The following is a 15,537-nucleotide window of genomic DNA, read 5'->3' as shown; positions in this document are numbered from 1 at the left end:
TCTGGCGTTAAAGCAGCTCATTCCACAGAGACAGCCCTCTTGGATGTCTCTGAGAAACGACATGTTGCTAGATCAGCCAAACTGTCATCCGTCCTTATCCTCCTTGAAATTTCAGCAGCGTTTGATACGGTCAACCACAAGACTTTCTTGTCCACCCTCAGGATTCTTGGGATTTGCGGATCAGCTTGGGAATGGTTGCTTCCTACCTAGAATGATGCCCATATCAGGTAACATGGAGGGGAGTGACATCTGTTCCACACAGACTCTCCACAGGTGTCCCACAGGGCTCAGTACTTGGTCCTCTTCTTTTCTCCTTGTATACTCCCTGTCTTGTTGAAGGTAATTCCTCACATGGGTTCTCTTACCACTGCTATGCTGATGATACACAACTTATCTTCTCTTTCCCACCCTCAGATACCACAGCTTCTAAACGGATCTCAGAATGTCTGGCAGACATATCATCATGGATCACTGCTCATCAGTTAAAGCTCAATCCTAGCAAAACTGAACTGCTGTTCATGCCAGGTGATTCATCCCCAGGTCATGATCTTGCTATATCCTTGCATAACGATCTGATCCCCACCTCAGCCACAGCTCGCAACATTGGGGCAACCATGGACAATCAACTGTCCTTTTCCTCTCATGTTGCTAAAGTAACTCGCTCATGTCGGTTCCTTCTCTACAACATTAGAAGGATTTGGCCATTTTTGTCCACACAGGCTGCTCAGGTGCTTGTTCAATCTCTTGTCATTTCAAGACTGGACTACAGCAACTCTGTGCTGGCAGGTCTACCTATGAATTCAACTCGTTCTCTGCAAATGATCCAAAATGCTGCTGCATGACTTGTTTTCAACCTGCCTAGGTTCTCCCTTCCAAAGCTTAAAAATTTCTTCTTCTTCTTCATGGTAAGGTTAATGAAAGAAATTGACAGATAACTAACTTTATTTGTTTCAGTCAATTAATTTTATTTATCATTTATCTTGTTAACTTACAGATAAACGAATGTATTGTAAAAACAGCTTTTTTTTATTTAATGTTTTTCACCCCTGTTTTTACTGCACGAGTGTCTCGATTAGCTTTGTATCATTTGAACAGTTGGGGGGGGGGACCCGCTTCCTGTTTCCGGTCCAGAAGAAACTCACGCATGCGCAGTGCTTCTTCTCCCAAACCACGTGTCGCAGTCTGCAGTTGTTCGGTACGCACGCTGTACGTTGTGCTTTCGCGGTGTTTTAGTAATTTAGTGCGAGTTTTTTTTGTTTGTTTGTATTTCAAGCTTTTCTTTGAACCCCGCAGGTGTTTGTCCTCCGTGAAGCTTTCGCCGAGAGGACTTGAGCTAAGCTCTAAAATCATGGTGAGTATCAGACTCCAGGTGATGAAGATAACACCAAGCTGATTACACGTGTGAGCTTCTCTAACTTCATATGTGTATAAATGTTTTATTGTCGTTATTAAGGTACACTGTTATTTATAGTACAACACTATTGTATGGGACTGATTATTTTACACACTGAAATAAAAACTTGGCCTAGCTTCGCATTTTAGTCCACAGCTTGTCATGCTGGTGTGTTGTATTGTCTCCATATCAGACTGAACCTGAAGTAAACCCTAAAGCTTACCCTTTGGCTGATGCCACTTTGACCAAAACTATACTGGACCTCGTGCAGCAGGCGTCCAACTACAAGCAGCTGCGTAAAGGAGCAAACGAGGGTAAGAGTCTCCAACAACAGTGGAGGTTTAACATTTACATGTGGGATCTTTTACACGTGGCTGTCTGACACATTTACATCTCTCGCTCTTATTTTTTTTATACAACTGAACAATTGAGGGTTGCTCAGGGGCCCAACAGTGCCATCTTGGTGAACGTGGGATTTGATCTCACAACCTTCTGATTGGTAGCCCAACACCTTAACCACTCTTAGCAAGATAATATTCTGTGGTTTTTTATTATTATTAACGAGAATATATTCAGAGGGATGTGGTAGCTCAGTGGTTAAGGTGTTGGGCTACTGATCGGAAGGTCGAACCCCAGGTCCACCAGGCCCCTGAAGAAGGCCCTTAACACTCGGTTGCTCAGCTCTGGACAGAGTTCAGGGAGCTAAGATTATATAGTATTAATTAAATTTCAGGGACTTGGATCATGAATATGGTCAGCATACAATAATAAAAAAAACTAAACTATATTTTTTTTGTCCGGGAAACAAAACTTTGAATTTAAATATTGTAAAGTTTTCAGCAAGGAGACATTTAACACTTATAGAAGGAGTCTGTCATTGTGGTACAGCTAGTATGTTTTCCAACATGGGAGAATCTTCAGGATAGAGGACTTTGTTGCACGTTCCTGCTAACATTACAAGCTACATTTTATTCTTATGAACAGGCTTGAATGGGAAAAGATATTGATGACAGAAACATCTGCTATAACCACTCAGCTATGAGAGAGGAAAAGTGTCATAAATTACAGAATTAAGTAATCATTACAAAATTGCTGTTAGTTTAAGAGAAAAAAATGCAGTTCAGGATGTGGTGTTAATTGTAAAATTTCTGGGTGATAACAGTAACTTTGTTTCATGTTAGGCTCCATTGGATTATTTTCATATAATAGCACATCTTAATGTTTATTCCTGACGTTATTGCTAAATTTAAAATAATTACATTATTTGTATTTATTTCTGTTGCAATTATTGATTAATATAGAGTGTAATATAGACAAGACTTCATGTAGACTATCTGGAACTTTCATAAATACCCCTGGATTAAACAGTCTGTTGAATGCTGTAAATGTAAATATGTAACATGTAATGGCTTGTTTATGCCTGACACTGTATGTAATACTCTATTGATATAATTCACAGCCACTAAAACACTGAACCGTGGAATTTCTGAGTTCATCGTTATGGCTGCTGATGCTGAACCGCTGGAGATTATTCTACACCTTCCATTACTGTGTGAGGATAAAAATGTGCCTTACGTCTTCGTGAGGTCCAAGCAGGCCCTTGGACGAGCTTGTGGTGTGTCCAGACCCGTTATTGCCACATCAGTCACCATTAAGGAAGGTTCACAGCTGAAACCGCAGATCCAGTCTGTGCAGATGGCAATTGAGAGACTTTTGGTCTGAGCTTGTTGTGATTTTTTTTTAACATCAAAATCAGGTTAATTTTTTGTTAAACTTCTGTAAACCATGTATAGTCCTCATGATTTAAAATTCTTCTTTTGATATGATTAGATTTAGGGAAAGTTGTATGATCAAGTTGAACCGATTGGAATTAGGTTAGTTTTGGAGAAAAAGTAATGATTTAGAGCATGTTTGTGATTTATAGCATGTTTGTTTGATTTACTTTTCATTTCTAAATTGTGTTGCTCTTACATTTAACATTATTTTTGCTTCTGTTTTTTTATGTACAAACCTATTCTGGGGACTTCAATATTCAAAAATAAATTTTAGAAATCTGTTTGCTGCTTTTTTCTTTGTGTGAGATGACGACAATGAAGCTAGACATCTACATTTCTTGGTGTGTGCAGCACTGCTTACACATCAAATACTATTGTAAGACTTCAGTTTAGAACTGAACACCTACAGAATGGATTTGAGGTGGCCACTGTGTTTGTGTGTGAGAGAATATATATAATGTACACAGTGAGTTTTTTTTGTCCTGGTTTTATTTTTTTGCATGTTTGTCACACTTTAATGTTTCAGATCATCAAACAAATTTAAATACTAGTCAAAGATAACACAGCATGCAGTTTTTAAATGAAGGTTTTTATTAAGTGAAAAAATCCAAACCCACGTGGCCCTGTAGGAGAAAGTGTTTGGCCCCGTTAAAACAACTTAACCGTGGTTTATCACCCTTGAGTGTGTATTCCTGCTTGCATGGGCACACACACGCACTAATTAAACCTACTGGCTTGCTTTTGGTCGTTAGGGAACCAGAGAGCTCTTTAAAAAAAGAGAAAATACTGAATATTAAACAAAATGCGCTTTTTTAAACCGCCTTTTTATTTTTATTGATTCAAATTAAGTGAATTTTGTCTCTTTTGAGTACAGGTTCTTGCATTGTGACTCCTGTATAAAAACTGGCAGAGAGTCAAAACATTAATCAATGACGACATATTTTGTGTTTTGTCTTTAAAAGTTAAAATACCGAACGCTACAGGACACCGAGGGGATGCACTTAGCCTAACAGATATTGCGTCATCGGGTGGGCGTGGCCTACAGCTTAACTGTAAGATAATAAAGCATAAGAGAGGTAAAATATAAAATCTACCTGTATGAATGTCCTTCATTACCAATCGTAGGTATGCTCTTTTTTTGAAAGAGGGTGTTTCTCGAAGACCTCCATAAACCACGCCCACTTTACGTCGTGATAACGAAACTCCTGGAATTTAGTGAATGTGTGACAGTGGGCGTGGCTTTTCACTGCTACGGTGGACTTAGCGTGCGCGTGCAAATGATAAACGTCTGACCGTGATAAAGTCCGAATTTTGCACGCGTGCACGCCGTAGCGAGCTTCTCCTCCTTGTTGAATGGAGTTTTGAGGATGAAGATGGCCCGTGAACAGCCCGTGTTTCTGACCGACGACGTCGTTGCTCGGTTTCTTCGTTATGACGAGTTGATTCCGCGGCTGGAGGAAGTTCTGGGGAAGTTTTCCCTGAGTGACAGTACAGAAGTGGTGCAACCTGTGAGATGTGTGGTCCCTATAAACAAACACAACGGGTATGATGAGCATCATCATCACTCACAATCACACCTTAACTGTATTAATAACACTCATGTCTGTGTACAGGTATTTAGGGCTGATGCCTGCATACATTACACATGAGGACACTTTGTGTACGAAGATGGTGGCCTTCTACAGACGGGAAGGAAACTTCACTTTACCTTCAGCTCAAGCCACCGTGTTACTGTTTAACCCTGAATATGGCAACGTCAAAGCGGTCAGTCCAGAAAAAGCCTTTAGAACTTCTATAGTGTGTAAAGGTTTATCACTGACTATTGGTCTGTCTGTCTGTCTGTCTAACTAGCTATTCTATCTATCTATCTATCTATCTATCTATCTATCTATCTATCTATCTATCTATCTATCTATCTATCTATCTAATAGTATCAGGTACAGTAATATACAGTGGTGTGAAAAAGTGTTGGCCCTCTTCCTGATTATTTTTTTTGTTGCATGTTTGTCACACTTTAATGTTTCAGATCAACAAACAAATTTAAATACGTCAAAGATAACACAAGTAAACACAACATGCAGTTTTTAAATGAAGGTTTTTATTATTAAAGGAAGACAAAATACAAAATCAGTAAGGGGCAAACACTTTTTCACACCACTGTATAAAATAGTTGCTTGATTAAAAGTTCCCTCCTCTTAAGCCTAGCTTAAAGAAAGCCTTCAAAAAGTTGGGCTGTATATAAATTAAACTCCTGTTGATGTTTGCTCAAAGGCATGTTGGAGACTGTGGATAGGTTTTTTGGTCAGAGAAGTCCAATACTGAACTTTTTGTTGGTCTTGGGACAAAAGTTCTAGTTGAGAACACTATCTGCACAGTGAAGCATGGTAGTATCGTGTTTTACTGTTTGCTTAGGGCTCTTGCATTTCTGTCTAATGCCCAAGCCTCCTGGGGATTGTAAACCATTTCCATAGTATAACCATTACTTAAATATACTAAATGATTAAGGATATATTCTGTAGTTACTGTGTATTTATTTATTTATTTATTTATTTATTTATTTATTTATTTATTTATTTATTGTTTGCTCTTGTACAGGTTATGGATGGGTCAGATATCACCCATAAAAGGACAGCAGCTGTGTCAGCCATTTCTGCTAAAGTAAGACCCTTATTAAGCTATTGCATTTTAGGCCTGTGTCAATATGACACGGCAATGACACTAAATGCAGATTTTTCTTCCACTAGCTGCTGATGCCCGAGCAGTCGGACGTCTTGTGCATCCTCGGCTGTGGCCAGCAGGCTGTCAGCCATTACGAAATCTTCACGCAGCTTTTTTCCTTTAAAGAGGTAAATGACTCAAAGCTGAAAAGATCCATCTGTCAGAAATGGATGCAGCGTCCAATCTGTTCTGTACACTTTGCTATGCTCTATAGCCTCACCTCAGAGAACCAAAGGCAATTGGTTCATCCCATTTTTTCAAACTGAACTGACTTCTTAACTGTTATAACGTATTTAATGTCGGTATAATGACGACAACCTAAACCCCTTAAAGACAACTCAGTTATATTATAACGATCAAGGTTATTTATTCATTATTATTTATATTTATATATATTACATGTGTAGCAGTGGTGTAGTCTAGTTTTTTGTAAAGTGATGTGACATACGGCTAAGTATGGTGGCCCATACTCAGAATTCGTTCTCTGCATTTGACCCATCCAAAGTGCACACACAGCAGTGAACACACACACCTTGAATACACACACCTGGAGCAGTGGGCAGCCATTTATGCTGCGGCACCCGGGGAGCAGTCGGGGGGTTCGGTGCCTTGCTCAAAAGCACCTCAGTCATGGCCGGCCCGAGACTCGAACCCACAACCTTAGGATTACGAGTCAGACTCTCTAACCATACTCTAACCACGACTTGTAATGAGTATACTGTGATTCCCCCCCCCCCGCCTCTTATGCATCCATCCTAGAGCAACACCCCATAGGCACCACCACACTCACTAATGCATAAAATATGCATCTACGTGTAATTTAGAGCATTATGAAAGACTGCTTATGTGTTATCAACATTCCAATTTATTATAAGCAACAAAAGACAGTCAGCTGATAAAACCTGTGCTCCAGGTCCCATATTCATATAACATTTAAGGCTAAATGTAATCAGACAGTTGGCAGCACCCATTGACTTTCACAGTAGGAAAAAATATAGACAATAAAAGTCAGTGGGTGCTGCCAACTGTCTGATTACCAACATTTTCCAACATATTATATTTTGTGTTAAACAGAAGAAAGAAACTCATACAGTTTTGGAACAAATTGAGGGTGAGGAAATAACACAATTTTAATTTTTGGGTGAATTAAACCTTTAAGAACTACATTTAGCCTTAAATGTTATATGAATATGGGACCTGGAGCACAGGTTTTATCAGCTGTCAATTTTAAATGTACATTTAAGAGTGAACAAAAAACATTTGTTCATTGCAGAATATTATGAACTGAATGAACTGGTAGTTTACAAAGCTTTCCAAATTCATTTGTACTCGGGCTGTGGGTGAAATGTCACCCGAAGCTGCTGTAGCTTTAGGCGCAGGCTTCCGAAAACACACAAAGAGTGTAGTTTGAGTCTGCTTTCGTTTCATATCTTCTTTTACATTAGTTAGTTAATTTCAAATTTGCGCCAAAAAAGACCGTCAAGCAACTGATTTTCCTCCTTGGTAGGTGACGTCAGATCAGGTCAAAGGCCACGGAAGCCCCAATGGTCCAAAAACGTTAGTGATTCGCAATCGCAACCACAGTCTGTGTGTTCGCAACACAGACGGGGTGAATTATGAATGAAAGTTCTGTCACAAAACGATATTGTTACGTATCCTCACGCTTTTTAAGTGGGTATACGGAAATCCTTGGCCTTTCCTAGTGGGTATACGGCGTATACCTGCGTATCACGTAGACTACACCAGTGATGTGTAGTACCGTGCCACTGTGTTACATTTAGGTGCGTGTGTGCAGCCGGAGACTGGAGACAGCCGAGCGGTTTGCTGTGAACGTCAAGGGTCCTGTAAAAATCTTTTCTTCTGCTGAAGAGGCAGTGCGTGGAGCGGATCTCATCATTACGGTCACTAATTCTAATGAGCCGGTGCTGTTTGGGGAGTGGGTTAAACCCGGTGCTCATGTTGCAGGTTAGAAACACATTCATTACAAACCATTTCATACAGGTGTAGTGTAATCGGAGGACACCAAGCTGTTTAACGCATTTCTGTGTAACTTTAAGCGGTCGGGGCTTGTCGTCCAGACTGGAGAGAACTCGACGACGCGCTGATGAGAGACGCCGTGATTTACGTGGACAGCAAAGAGGGAGCTGCAGTGGAGTCAGGAGACATCATTCTGTCTGGAGTGAGCATGCACTTTATTTTAGAATCGGTTCGCTGATCCTTTCCAGACACCGTATCATATACAGACATTATTTACTGTAACTTTATTTCCTGTTTGGATTCACAGTAATGATCTCTTCACTATTTGGGATTGAATACTCGCTCAACTTTAAACCTTTAACCACACCCGTGTTTTTTTTTTTTTTCAGAGCACCTACAGGAGGAAAATAAATCATGTATTAACTTCCAGGGTTAATCAAAATCTAATTTTGGTTGTTTCACCAGGCAGAAGTGTTTGCTGAACTTGGAGAAGTTTTAAACGGAACTCGTCCTGCTTTGCGCAACAAGACGACGGTGTTTAAGTCGCTGGGTAAATTCTTTCTAATAAGTACAAGCAGAATTAGACTAGAGGAAGAATCCAGGCACAATCAGACACAAGTTTCTCAAAAGCAGACAGACTGATAAGGAAATGTGAACTGCTAATTCTCACCAATGTTTGCTATTTGATAACTGACTTTAGATTTACTTTTGTTACCCAATAAAGGGGATTTTTAGGCTCTAGTTAAAGTGATGATTCAGTTAGTGATGATTCAGTTTCAAGTGATTAGCAAAAACTATGAAACAATTGTTGATCTAAACATCAGCTGCTGGGTGTAAACTTAATCGGATTAAGTTTGGCTTTTCTTTGGCATTGCAGGGATGGGGATACAAGATGCAGTCGCTGCTAAGCTTGTGTTTGACAAGTGGAAGAGCAGCCAGTGAAGTATCAGCCTGGACACGAAGAATCACCAGCAGTACAATTATAACAACTCTAATTTGTAAAATGGAACACAGACAGACATGAAGTAAATCTATTTAACAGACACGATGACAGTGGGAACTGATTTTAGATGAACTAACTGCTTAACACTTGTATGAAATCACGAATACTAATTTCTACAGATTGTTACAGTAAAAAATTCAAAAAATCTCACAAGAAAAATAAAACATCTATTTGGAACAACTCTTAACTAGTTCTCTTGTGTGTCCTCTCTCTCTGTGTGCCTTCACTTACATCATTTTCTACTGAGAGCAGGTTTTTTTTTAAACAGACCATTCTCATTCTCGCTGTATACGCTAGCAAAAACACTGATCCAAAATCTATTGATCAGCTAAACAACATGCTTTATACAATACTGGGCTGAAATAAACACATCATCTTTCACTACAACTGCATGAGTAAATGCAGCACATATTAATAATCACAGAGTCTAATTCTGTATGGTAAACATGTATTCTGTATCAGAGTCAGTGAACACATGAAAGTTGTAATGTAACTTATGCATCAAATCTTTCAGCCCAATATGTACACAAAATAATTAATAAACTAATCAAAATGAATAAAATCCTAAAAGCGATTGCCAAATTCCCCCTCGGGGATCAATGAAGTTCTTATCTGTGTATAAGCAACAGAATTGTTCTTACTAGTGTTTATAGAATAAGCAAAAACTATTAAAAGGTAGATTTGCATTTTGGCAACTTTACATTTCCTTAAAAAAAGTGCAGTTTGTAACAAAATATATAGGCTCTCATGGATGAAATATAATAAAGAAAGGATTACTTAGTGTGTAAAGATATAACGAGGAAAAATCACCCCGGCTTCTCGACAATGAAAAAAACAAACAAAGAAACAAAAAAACAACTCTATCTAATTAGAATTACTACAGAACACAAGTAAGTGAGATGTAGGTGTATGGTTGGTAGAGTCTTCCATCGTATATCTGACACATCCTCCATCATCACCGTTCCAGACGCTTCTTTGTGGACGGCTCCTTCAAAGTAAGAGGCACTTCGGCTTTTTCCGTTTGACCGGCGGTGGGCACAGGACTGCACGGATGGCTTCGTCAAACACAGTCTTAAGGCCGCGCTGAGTTAAGGCTGAGCATTCCAGATATTTCACAGCACCTGTACGTAGATTAGAAACGTATAGAATACACAACATCTTTATCCAGTGTACGTTCACAGGAGAATGCAACGTGTACGACAGGATTGACAGACACAAGAAAATAACACACAAGCTTACAAAATTACAGGTACTCTAAATAATAACTAGCTAGTAGGGTAAATTAGATCACATGCATGTGCAAACTATTAGTTTGAAACTTTCAACAGGATTATTATTATTATTATTATTATTATTATTATTATTATTATTATTATTATTTTTACCAACCTATTTCTTTAGCCATAGCAAGACCTTGTGGGTAAGTAATAGGAGTGAGTTTCTTTTCTTTCAGCTTCTCAATAGTGTCCTTGTCTTCTCTTAAGTCGATCTTGGTCCCAACAAGAATGACTGGAGTGTTGGGGCAGTGATGTGAGACCTCTTTATGCCACTATAGGGAAAGGAGGAGACAACTCACTGGGATTTCACTTATAACAATAGAAATACGTATATGTAATTAATAATTAATCCTATATACAGCTTTGACGGTATTATACGACTTATGTGGTTCTGAAACTGGACGTCATCGTCAGAAGTGTTATCTAGTTTGTGAGATTAAACTAAGTATATCAGATTTAGAGGTGAAGTACAGGTGAATTAACTGTGGAGCAGATTAAATCTAGACATGTAGGGAGTGTCTAATGGTTGAAATACCATTTTAGCCATTTCTGTCTTACAAAGACAAGTATTTACAAAGACATAAAATGTCCATCATTCAATTCTATTTAAGTCAAAGATACAATTTAGTGTTATTTCCTGCCATTATTGCTTTATGATGTGCTTTTATCTGTTATAATATGGTACGAAGCTAATTATTAACCCGACATAATCAAATGTACATCTGTCATACTGTGATAGTGTGGCTCTTACAGGAAGTGCTGCTACTGGAAAACACCTACATTTAAATCTACATTGTACATTTTCACATACTAGGATTGGGTGGATGATTCAGGAATTAAAAGCTTTTAAAGCTGCAGTAAATTTTCCAAATACTAGAATAATCCAATCCTCCTGGCATCCATGTTGTGTTGAACAGACATTCAGCTTCGTCCAGTTCAATACAGTGACTCTTTGTTTACTCTCTTACTCACACATCTCTGTGAGAACTCACCTACAAAGCCATTCCATAATACTGTATATCTCAGGTGCTGTGATGAGTCAACAATGAGGTCTATGAGCTTCACAACAGAATTATATTATACTACAGCCACAAGACTTGTGAGCAAATAAAATACTGGAACTGCTTTACGTAATACTCCAGACTAGACGTGTTATTCTGGGCTCTTCCTCTTTCCTTGCCATCCAGATACTTTTCTATACTTGATTAGCAATTCATTTAATTTTACTTTCTTAGCCATACAGGTTCGATAGGAAGTTGCTTACTTTGGCACTGATGTTCTCGAAAGAGGCAGGGCTCACCAGCGAGAAGCAAATTAAAAACACGTCCTGTACAAATGAGAGAGGGGAAAAAAACTCAAATGTGAGATGAAACTATCAGAAATGTACAATAGGCAAAATCATTTCCGTTCCCTTTCTTGACTTGGCACTGCCGTGTGGAATGGTATGAAAGTAGAAGCAGGGAGATCTTTAAAAAAAGAAAGATTGTGCAAACAGAGGAAGCATTGAGTTTCATTTAGCAGAATAATTAGTGGTTAGGACACAATAGGATACTTTATGTACAGTGAAACTCATAACAGTTTTCATAACAATTGGCGCAGTACGTAGGCTCACATGAAAAACATCAATGAAGCACGATCATGAGAACTGAAATTAAATGGATGGTTATTATTCACTCTGGATTGAGTTTGCTGTCGGGGCTCTGTACCGTTTGAGGGTAGGAGAGCGGCCGGAGTCTGTCGTAGTCCTCCTGTCCTGCTGTGTCCCACAGCCCCAGGTTTACTGGCTTCCCATCTACCATTACATTTGCAGAATAATTATCAAACCTTGAGAGAGAGAGAGAGAGAGAGAGAGAGAGAGAGAGAGAGAGAGAGAGAGAGAGAGAGAGAGAGAAGTGAAGTTGAGAGATGTCTGGAGACACAGCTGGAGGTGGTCACAGTGGCTAATGTTACTGAACATTGTTACTGGCTAATGAAGTGTGTAATGTTACACTGTAGGGGTTTAATTTTTAATGTGTAATGTTACTCACACTGTAGGGGTTTAATGTGTAATGTTACTCACACTGTAGGGGTTTAATGTGTAATGTTACTCACACTGTAGGGGTTTAATGTGTAATGTTACTCACACTGTAGGGGTTTAATGTGTAATGTTACTCACACTGTAGGGGTTTAATGTGTAATGTTACTCACACTGTAGGGGTTTAATGTGTAATGTTACTCACACTGTAGGGGTTTAATGTGTAATGTTACTCACACTGTAGGGGTTTAATGTGTAATGTTACTCACACTGTAGGGGTTTAATGTGTAATGTTACTCACACTGTAGGGGTTTAATGTGTAATGTTACTCACACTGTAGGGGTTTAATGTGTAATGTTACTCACACTGTAGGGGTTTAATGTGTAAAGTTACTCACACTGTAGGGGTTTAATGTGTAATGTTACTCACACTGTAGGGGTTTAATGTGTAATGTTACTCACACTGTAGGGGTTTAATGTGTAATGTTACTCACACTGTAGGGATGTACTCTCCAGGGAAGGCGTTAGTGGTGTAGCTGATCAGAAGGCATGTTTTCCCCACTGCCCTATAGTCAAAACAAACAAACAAACAAACAAACAAACAAACAAATAAATAAAATCCGCTAAGAATGAATGCATATTTGCAGTGACAGTATACCATTATACCAAATTTTAAACAGCAGCACTGTTAACACTGCATTTAAGAATGTTTTTGTATCTACTCCATACAGAACAGAGCTACTACAACATTTTTGAAAGCCAACAGTTTCAGGAAAAAAGTCCAATATACATTCAAATGAAGTCAACACTTCTGCTTTACAATAACATTATACCACATAGACTGTTTATTATTTTGTATTATTATGTTATTTGATGCAATCTGAAGATATTTAGCCAATAAAGGAAAAGTTCTATAGCCACTACACACAGACACACACAGACACACAGACTCTCCTATCTCCTATACATAAATGGTACAGCACCATACAACGTCCATCTATCTACAAACGTATACGCTCACACACAGAGACACACAGCCTCTCCTGTACATAAATGCATGTACAGCACCATACAATATGTCCATCTATTTACACACGCACACACACGCACACACACGCACAGAGACACACGCACACAAACACAGACACACGCACTCACACAGACACACGCACATAAACACACACACGCGCGCGCGCACAGACTCACGCGGCCTGTCCTAGCTCCTAAACATAAATCCTATACAAAAGTTATTTATACAGAAATAACTACACAAAATCAACAATATCAACAACACAATTTACATCAGTTGGGTTTGATTTCCAGCACTGTAACCAAATGTAAAAATAAATAAACGTTTAGACTCCACATTGAGCAACACTGCTTATCTCATACACCATGAGTGACTCACCTCTGACTGCTAGATTATTAATAAACATTCATTTGAATAAACTAACTAAATGGATGGATTTAATACCATTTACTGGCTGTTATGAACATCTGATAATATAATAAATGTGATTTTTAAGATTGTTATTAATCGTTAAGCTTCTAACAGCACAGGATCTGACTTTATTTACACAAACACCAACACTATAGGAATGAGGAAAAATACCGGAGATAATGATAGCCAGTGAACTAAAGAATGTGTGTGTGTGTATGTGCGTGTGTGTGTATGTGTGTGTGTGTATATATATATAGGTGTGTGTATATGTGTGTGCATATGTATGTGTGTGTATTTTTATGTGTGTTTGAGAGAGACAGAAAGACAGAGTGAGAGACAGAAAGACAGAGTGAGAGAGAGAGAGAGAGAGAGAGAGAGAGAGAGAGAGAGAAGATGAAAGAAATGTGTAGGGTAATTAAACTACACCAATGAAATGAATCCAGCCTTGTTTAATATCAGTGCACGATGATGTTAGTTTTATTTAGTTTCCCATTCACTGAGTCAGTGTCTCGTTATAAAGCTTCAAGACTTAAAACTACAGAGCAGGTAAACCAACACACACACACACACACACACACACACACGCACACACACACACACACATATATATATATATATTTACACATACACAAAAACACATACACAAATACACACACACACACACACACACACTAACAAAAACACTTACCCGTCTCCAACCACCACACACTTTATGGCTTGCATGTCACTGTGCTTCTTTGATCACAATAAAGAAATTAAATCTTAAAATCTCTCTCTCTCTCTCTCTCTCTCTCTCTCTCTCTCTCTCTCTCTCTCTCTCTCTCTCTCTCTCTCTCTCTCTCCACAAACTACAACAAGCTTTTAAAACTTACTACTATACAAACTGATCTAACAAACCGTGCTCCAAATCTTTCAGCTACAGAGAGAAGTTCCAGTTAAACAAACATCAGCCACCACCCCAAAACAACTCGGTATAAAAAATCAGTCTTTTTAAACGCCTCTTCTTGCTCTCATACAATATAAACATGACAGTTACCATCCTCGAACCGTGATTGGCTAATAGTACACGCAAACAGCATTGTGTTATAATAACCAATCCTGAAGCAGAAGGCGGGGCTTATTCGGAGGGATTGTTTTAATGCACACTAGCGCCACCTACCGGAGTGTTGTGTTTTTGTTTGAGTTTCATTTCATTTAAGTAGTAGAATAGAAAATAACTACTCTGAACATTGTATTTGCCCTGAACCACCTCCTAAATAAGATGAGCAATAAGTAATAATAATAATAACACCACCACTATCAGCTGTTACCTGGATTATCAGCTGTCAGGTCTGAGCTGAACTCAGGGTTTACGATGAACCCTTTAGTTCTTCAGGAGCTCTCAGTTACACCATTATAAACTGTTGTAGGAAGGACATTATTTACAGTCCAGTTCCAACTCAACGAGGATGGGTTCCCTTCTGAGCCTGGTTCCTCTCAAGGTTTCTTCCTCATTTACTCACAGGGAGTTTTTCCTTGCCACCGTCTTGCTCATTAGGGCTAGGGATATATATATTATTTTAAATAGTATTTTAACTTAATATATTTATTTTTTTAATTTTAAACTTTAATTGTATATATTTAGTTTATATATATATTTCCCCACCTGTTTTGTTTCACAAATAAATTTAATTTGAATTGAACTGGATGAGGAAAGGTTTCCCCTCATTTTTGGAGCCTCCCTTTTTGAAGCTTGCTCATCAAGGATCGGTGAAGTCGCCTCAAAGACACCTGATCTTCACACCCTCTCTAGGAAGGTATTTCACTAGATGTTAGAGCATGTCTGTGGGGATTTGTGATCATTCAGTGCATCAAGAGCATTTGTAAGATCAGACACTGATGCTAGGTGAAGACGTCTGGGGTTCAGTCAGTGTTCCAGCTCATCCCAAAGGTGTTCAGTG

General features: G+C 38.7%; 3 protein-coding genes across 5 annotated transcripts; 2 read left to right on the top strand and 1 right to left on the bottom strand.

Annotated features, from left to right (window-relative positions):
- The first annotated feature begins 1,097 nt into the window (after positions 1 to 1,097).
- snu13b (SNU13 homolog, small nuclear ribonucleoprotein b (U4/U6.U5)) lies at positions 1,098 to 3,449 on the top strand. Of its 3 annotated transcripts, none has more exons than XM_027177444.2 (4): positions 1,098 to 1,195; positions 1,294 to 1,351; positions 1,587 to 1,707; positions 2,853 to 3,449. In XM_027177444.2, exons 2-4 carry the CDS (start codon positions 1,349 to 1,351, stop codon positions 3,113 to 3,115), a joined length of 387 nt encoding a protein of 128 aa, XP_027033245.1. In that variant the 5' UTR covers positions 1,098 to 1,195; positions 1,294 to 1,348; the 3' UTR covers positions 3,116 to 3,449. The 3 variants fall into 3 exon arrangements, with proteins under 3 accessions (XP_027033245.1, XP_027033244.1, XP_047673821.1); XM_027177443.2 differs by having other exon boundaries at positions 1,110 to 1,206; XM_047817865.1 differs by having other exon boundaries at positions 1,130 to 1,351.
- A 941-nt stretch (positions 3,450 to 4,390) lies between these two features.
- Positions 4,391 to 9,053, top strand: crym (crystallin, mu). Its single transcript, XM_027177659.2, has 8 exons — positions 4,391 to 4,711; positions 4,782 to 4,932; positions 5,764 to 5,826; positions 5,913 to 6,014; positions 7,668 to 7,851; positions 7,944 to 8,065; positions 8,329 to 8,413; positions 8,741 to 9,053. Exons 1-8 carry the CDS (start codon positions 4,536 to 4,538, stop codon positions 8,803 to 8,805), a joined length of 948 nt encoding a protein of 315 aa, XP_027033460.1. The 5' UTR covers positions 4,391 to 4,535; the 3' UTR covers positions 8,806 to 9,053.
- LOC113662645 (ras-related C3 botulinum toxin substrate 1-like) lies at positions 8,839 to 14,634 on the bottom strand. The gene is made up of 6 exons (XM_027177660.2): positions 14,286 to 14,634; positions 12,651 to 12,722; positions 11,850 to 11,967; positions 11,408 to 11,470; positions 10,256 to 10,415; positions 8,839 to 9,987 (listed from the first exon to the last, which is right to left on the bottom strand). The coding sequence occupies exons 1-6, from the start codon at positions 14,318 to 14,320 to the stop codon at positions 9,857 to 9,859; spliced, it is 579 nt and encodes a 192-aa protein (XP_027033461.1). The 5' UTR covers positions 14,321 to 14,634; the 3' UTR covers positions 8,839 to 9,856.
- Between the last annotated feature and the right edge of the window lie 903 nt (positions 14,635 to 15,537).

The sequence above is a fragment of the Tachysurus fulvidraco genome, chromosome 8, assembly GCF_022655615.1.
Source record: "Tachysurus fulvidraco isolate hzauxx_2018 chromosome 8, HZAU_PFXX_2.0, whole genome shotgun sequence".
NCBI lineage: Eukaryota > Metazoa > Chordata > Actinopteri > Siluriformes > Bagridae > Tachysurus > Tachysurus fulvidraco.
The sequence above is the reverse complement of the archived record's forward strand: the minus strand, read 5'-3'. Positions and strand labels throughout refer to the sequence as shown.